Source organism: Pygoscelis adeliae, unplaced genomic scaffold, assembly GCF_000699105.1.
Source record: "Pygoscelis adeliae isolate BGI_AS28 unplaced genomic scaffold, ASM69910v1 Scaffold135, whole genome shotgun sequence".
NCBI lineage: Eukaryota > Metazoa > Chordata > Aves > Sphenisciformes > Spheniscidae > Pygoscelis > Pygoscelis adeliae.
The window spans coordinates 321932-328999 of NW_008824908.1; the positions used below are offsets into that span (position 1 = coordinate 321932).

Below are 7068 nucleotides of genomic sequence, written 5' to 3' on the forward strand. Positions count from 1 at the left end.
AACTAGCCACCACGTAGGACTAGGTTTTCTTGTCCACTGCACCAGTAACCCTTTGCTATAATGAGGACACAAAGAGGCTCACATCAGGCTGCTCCTCTTCTTCATAACTCAAAAGCATCACAGTGGCAATAGCCTCTAGTGCTATTTGTCTTTAGTGCAGTTGTGACACTTCGGCATGATCCATAATTTGGCAGCTATTTACCGTGACATTTCCCTTCAGTGCAGCCATAACATTCAGTGAAGCCATTATTTGGTTCCATTTACCATATAAATTGTATTGTTGTGCATGCATGCTAGCAGCTACATTAGGTACCTGAAAATGAGTAAATCTTGTAAAATAGATACTAACAGTTATTCAGCAGAGAAATTTCTTTACTCCTCAGACAGAAGTAGATATATATATAACATCTGCAAACACTACTGCAAACTTTTCCTTGAGAGACTGTAATTATGCGTATTTACATGACACAGCAGTTATTCATATCCACTTATTAAATATATACATTTTATATACACATACACACACACACATATGCACACGTACAAATATATAGCAAACTATTGCTTGGTAGAAATCTAACTTAATTCAAAAAGGTATTAGGAGATTCCAGCATAGCAATTAAGTAGGAAGCATATCTGTAAAATGTGCTGAGGGTTGCAGGCCAGGAGAGAGTGAGTACGTGTGTGTCCATGTGCGCGTGCGTATGCACACATGTGACAGACTCAGGAAAGAAGCCAGCTCTTCATCTAGTTCTTTGTTGTTTTTCCATGGAAGCATATGTGTGTAGGAAAGGGAAATTCTGTTATTAGCCTCAGCAAACAATGCCAGATTCCTCTGTAGCAAATGCATTTAGAAAGGTAAAATTAGGATGTAGTGCTAGCAACCACATCTCAATGAGCTGCTATTATTAATAGTATTATTATTTAAATCCCTGCTCTCTACATATAGTATACTTAGTACTTCCCAGGCAAATGTATTATTATTTTTAATCATTTAAGTCCCCACTGTGCACACAGCTTTTAATACACCTTTTTTGCAAGCATATTAAGTGTATTGTTATTAATCCCTTGCTGTGACTCTACAGTATTTCTTTTCCTTGTATGTTCAATGTCCTATCATCACTTAAACCTCTCAGTGTGTGCATGCCATATACATTTTCCTATCCATCTAATATTTAAACATTATTTAAATCCATCATAGCTTACTTATTCAAAGTCAGCCCTGCTCCCATAACTGTAAGTTTGCAGAATATACTTTTAAATAAAGAGGAGAAGTTGGCTTTTTTTCCCCCTGCACACCAAAAATTATTATGATGAATCTCGGCAGAAAAGCCTTATCTGCGTGTTTCAGAAATACTTTTCACCCGCTCCCCATCGATAATGTTCTCTTTCAGCAATCTAAATGATAGAAGTTGTATCTTTAAAAACAAAAATTACTTCTTCATTCTGGATTCATTCATGGAAGAGCAATCACGTATACCCTGAGTTACCCCTTTAGCTTAACACAGGCATTTGATGAAAAGGACAAGCCCAATGGCCATAGCCCAACCCAAACACCAAAAGGGCTACAAAATTAGTACACTGGCCATACAAGTTCTGCATATAACAAACTTAAACTTTTTATTAGCGCTGTAATCAGTGTGAGAGTGCTAAATATTAAGCCTGAAGCCAAAACTAAAACCAACAAAATGGCATATCTGAAAATATATATATATACACACACATGTGAACCTTCCAAAGGTTCCTCTCTTCCCTTATTTTGATCAGTGAAAGAGCCTGAGGCAGTTGCATTACTCAATGTTATATATGAACTAACATGTTAAAAAGAAAGTAGAATGCTGTATGTCCAAACAGAATCCTCTTACAAAAAGAATTTTTTATGACAAAAACATTTGGAATTCACTGCCTCAGAAACACCTAAATCTATTGGACTGGCAGTGATCAACACCTCTGAAAATCGGGCCACTTGGATGCGTTTTGGCATCTGACTGCAGGAACTTAATTTGAAAAATTGTTACCCGTGCAACTCTCCTGTGCGTATCACAGACGTAACCAATTGTATTCTTTTTATTTTTATTTTGCCCTAGTACATCCCAAATAGCCTTTTTTTTTTTCAAGATGCATTTATTGACCAAGGGCACCGCCTTTTCTCTGAACAAGAGAATAAACCATGTGCCTAGGAATAAAATAGTGAGAACTTTGTATGCGCTGATCTTGTATGCTACTTGAGTGTTTGCATCTTTCCATTATCCAGTTGGAAGGCCAATATACCTTTCTAATTATGCAAACCCTTTCTAATTATGCAAAACACACAAAACACCACAGTATTTGTAATATTAGGGGGGAAAGAGAAAGTATGTTTCCAACAGCAGATCTTGGTGAAAACAAAAATCATAGTGGTTTGATGCTCAGCTTGAGTAAAAGAGAAATGGTAACGAAGACTCAAGCCATTCTGCTTTTCCCCAAAATCCTCCAAAGTGGAACTAAAGCCAGTAGTCAGACATGGCCCAAAAAAGCGACAGTTCTTTGTTGCACACAATTCTTTAGGATGCTAATGACATATGCACTAAAAAATTACAATAGAAATGCGCTAAATCAAAGTTAAAAATACTTTTTCTAGTACTACTGAGTAAAATACAAGTTTTTGCTACATGTTACTTTTAAAAATGTCATGTACAGTCAGTCCTGAATAATGCCCAAAAATTTTTACCCTGGATATTTTCCCTTCAACCCCTAGACATTATCAGTCTATCATTACGTTTATTATTAGATGTATGATCTCAGGAAATTTCCATCTCTCCAACTGCATACAAATGTATATAATTTCAAAAGACATGGCAAAATCAGCCTCTAAGATCTTAAACGTTTGCTATGGAAAAAAAATGTAGAGCAAGCATAGTTTAAAGTATTTTATTGTTCTGGAAAATGTTACATTTCTAGCTGGAATTCCCACTGTATGTACTGTTAATAATATCTATTAAGTGAAGAAGAATTTTCAAAACTTTACAAAACCTTTTAACTGCACCCACTAGATAATCTATGGCCGAGCGTCAGTACGTGTACGAGGTACTGTGACTGTAGATCTAAAATGGTCTTGCTGTTTGTAAAAGGGCTCCTGCAGAAGCAGTATTTGGTAAAAGTAGAAGCAGCAGCCTGATTATGGGAAGTCACAACAAGAATCATCGGTCAAAGAAGTCTACAAGACAGAGATTACCTACAAAGGAGCTAGTCAGCAAGAACCGTATCAATATGAATAAATGCCACAAATATTTAAATAGCTTTTTAAACTTTATTAAATCTTCAAAGAATATACAGGACCTGAACACACGTGAACATGGCTCAAAACCCCACTTCAATAATCTTGCAATACTGACTAAAGGGGAGACGGGACAGTTAACAGTAGCAAATGAAAAGGCAAGAAAATGAGATTATGTTGCAACTTGGAGTTAAAGATTTAAAATAAAATTGCACAGTTGTTTATAGTTACGAAAGACATAATTAAAAAAAAGTCAAGTCGCTTTTCTTAATATTACTGACATGTCAGAATTGGAGGATAAATGTCCCCTGTGTAACCAGTCAAGGAATATTACTATGATCCATGATGCAACTGAATTATGATTATCGTGTTTGTGACAAAAAATGAAGAGCGTAATTTTTTCCAGAAACTTCAAGAGATTAATAGAGCAACCACAAGATACGACTCTTTACTTAGTCTTGTTCTAACAATTTTATTTTTAAATCAGGGAATCAAAATTGCAGAAAGGAATTTTTTTTTCTGAGCTGAACTATATATAAAGTATTATCAAACCAGTCTGACAGACTAAATCTGCCTCTGCATCAAGACTTACCCTGTCAAGAACAATGTTCTTGTCTCATGCTAGCCTAAGCGACAGAATCAAACACAGACCCATTAAGTCCATGCTTAGCCACTGATTTAAGCACTTTTAAGAAAAGAAAAAAACAAAAAACCTTTTTATTAACACCTTAATGCTGTTTTTTAATATAATATCCATTACTAAGCTTAAAAAAAGATTGTTTCTGAGGCATAAAGTGCCCATTTTCTCTCTTCTGATTTATATCATTGTTCTGTTTTTACAGCTTACTGTTGACAGAGTGAGGTAATTCAACTACAATTTTTCCAATGTTTTTTCCCATGTACATGTAATCTACAGCACGGAATACAGACTCCAAGCCAGTGAACTTGCCCTCCAGAGACGTGTCTCCAAAGTCCACCTCACAAACCAGGTCTCCTCTTTCATACATCTCGAGCAAGTGCTTCAGAGCCATTTTGTATTCAGAAAGGTAATGGTTCAAGAAGAAACCCCGGACGCTGGCAGACTTCTTCAATAGTTTTGCTGGCAATAACTCCGCTTTAACGGGCTGAAGGCCAGTAGGGTTTTGGTAGCCAGCAATAAACCCAATAACTATCAGGCGCCCTTTGGTAGCCAAGGAGTTAAGAGCCAAGTCAAACATCTTTCCCCCAACAGATTCATACACTACATCCACACCTTCGGGGTAGTCCTTCCTAAGAACAGATTCAACATTTTCGGTTTTATAGTTGATCGTACGGTCACAGCCAATGGATTTCAGAAAACCACCCTTTTCATCACTGGAGCAGGTTCCAATTACATGGCATTTTGCCTTCTTTGCAAGCTGCACAGCGAACTGGCCCGTTCCTCCAGCCGCTGCTGTCACCAGAACCTTCTTGCCTTCAGACAGCTCCCCCAGCTCTTTCAAACTGATGTATGCGGTAGCGCCACTTACCATTAAAGTCAGAAACTCGGGTTTCACAGAAGGTAGAGGAACTGCTTGTTTGGCAGGCACAACTGTGTATTCAGCAAAGGAACCTGCTTTCACGTAGGCCACAGCTTGACCCACTGTATAATCAGCGCTAGCACTGAGTCCTAATGCCACCACATCACCGACACCTTCAAAACCTATATCAAATGGGGGTTTAACTGATGCGTCATATCGACCAGCTGAGTAGTTTATGTCAGATGCATTAATGCCGACAAATCTAGAAGAAAACAAAAATGTATTAACGAGATTTATTCCTCACCAAGTCTTTGTCATATAAGAAACCTTCAATTTAAATTCATGGGATAAGTATGAGACTTTTTTCTGATTATTGGTATATTTGAATAATGAGTACACTCCAGAGACTACTTCCATCAGACTTTTGTAGTTTACGTCCTGTTACTATAGAATTAAAAGATAAATTTGCTAAAAGAAAAAACCAAACAGCAAAAACCAACTTATATTTTCCTCAGGTCCATTTGGCCAAACTAAGCAAGCTAAAAATAATTCTGTACAAGATTAAAGGATGAAAATTAATTGACTACCTTATACAAGATGTGAAAACACTGAGGAATAAAATGCGCAAAGCGGTAAATATGTGGATTCTGGCAACAAATTTACATTTTTGAATATAATAATACTGTTAATGACTAACGATCATATTAACTATCGATGTCATTTGCAAGGTCATGTTTCTGTAGGCAAGTACTTTTTAATTGATGGAGTCACTACAGCAAATTTGCCTTTTGATGTAGCTAATGTCAACGTTAAAATATTTTTCTTTATATAAATTACTCGCAACACATCAAAACAACCTTGCACAGAAGGACCAAAATTATAAGACTGAGTATGAAGTCCTACTGACCTCTAACAGGTGAAAATGGATGCTAATTTTCTTTTTAGAAAAAGAGAGACGTTCTCACAACTTGATTAAGCACTAGGAGATAATGCCTAAAAGAAAGGTATGATCTACCTTAACCACAAAGAATATTTTAGTAACACTTCTTTTTTTTTTAAGACCATAATATTATCTCTATACAGGAAAGGGAAGAGAGACTGGGGAAGATTCTGTTAACTGGAAAATGTAAAAAAGAAACACGTACAAGAGAAAACATCAGGACTTTTACTACGTGTGGAAGTGGCAACCTGAAAGGTGTACCTGATACCATGCAAAAGCTGCAGAGATATGCAAACAGCGCACTTTTAATTGTTGCAGCTAGCAATAGGCTCAAATCATATGTCTGTAGTTTTAAATTGCTTGCACACAGAGCAAGGAGAACTAAAACCGCTTAGCTCATTTTGATTTCCTTCATTCTTTATAGCATGGGGAGCCTCAAACTTTCACCAACATAATGTGTTACATATAAAAAGACACGTACGTATGAACATATCCGTGCATAAAACAGGTGAAAGTGACTGTTGCTCTTTTTAATTCTGCCTTTAATTCACTGCTCAGCCGCAACAAAAAAATGCCTGCGTCTTGTTCATAGATACTAAAAATCCCCTATTATCCCGCTTTAAGGTAACTCCCAAACAGTACTCCTAAAAGACATACAAAAATTGGTAACGGAGCAGCAGCTTCCGAGACAAACCGTGTCCCCCGGGCGCCAGGGAGAAGGGCTCGGAGCACCGAGGCGAGACGTGCCGGCGCTGCGCTAGCCTCCTCCCGCTTTTACACCCCAACTTCTGTGGAAGGGAGCTGAGGCTGAGAGGCCGGCGGGGAGCTGTGCTCGCCCCCTCCCCGCTCTCATCCTTTCGCCCAACTGGGGGCTCTCGGTAGCTGTCAGGCCAGCCCCCCAGGCGCTCACTCTGCCCCCGCACCAGCCCCCGGCCCCAAGCCGAAAGGCAGGTCCTCGCTTCCCGCTGGGCTGAGCCTCCCTCCTCACGCTACCGGCGCACATCTGCTTTCGCACGGCGCGGAGCAGCCGTGCCCTTGGCCGGGGCAGTGCACCGTACAGAAGGGGAGGCAGAGCAGTGCCAATAGTAACAAGCCCCCGTCTCCCTCCCTCTAGGAGTTCCCCCTTCTTCTCAGCGCTGCGCTGCAGGGGGGAGAGCATAAAGGCAGGTAAATAACCCCCTGAGGACAAAAACTTTGCGTGCGGGGAAGGGGCAAGTCCTGCAGTGGGCCAGACGCCGGCCGAGCAGGACTCCAGCACACGCACCGTTGCTTTTGTTCCGGAGCCGGAGCGGATGCAAATCCTTCCCCGCCCGGGCTGCACCGCAACTTGTGCGTGCGGCTGCAGGGGCCGCGGGGCCGCCGCGCACAAGTTT

General features: G+C 39.7%; 1 protein-coding gene across 1 annotated transcript in view; it reads right to left on the reverse strand.

Moving 5' to 3' along the window:
* Positions 1–3275: 3275 nt before the first annotated feature.
* ZADH2 (zinc binding alcohol dehydrogenase domain containing 2) overlaps positions 3276–7068 on the reverse strand; it is a 33773-nt gene continuing 29980 nt past the window's right edge. The window contains exon 2 of the mRNA XM_009324935.1: positions 3276–5017. Within this exon, the coding sequence (XP_009323210.1) occupies positions 4093–5017 (925 nt within the window). The 3' untranslated portion in view covers positions 3276–4092. The remainder of the gene's footprint in view (positions 5018–7068) is intronic.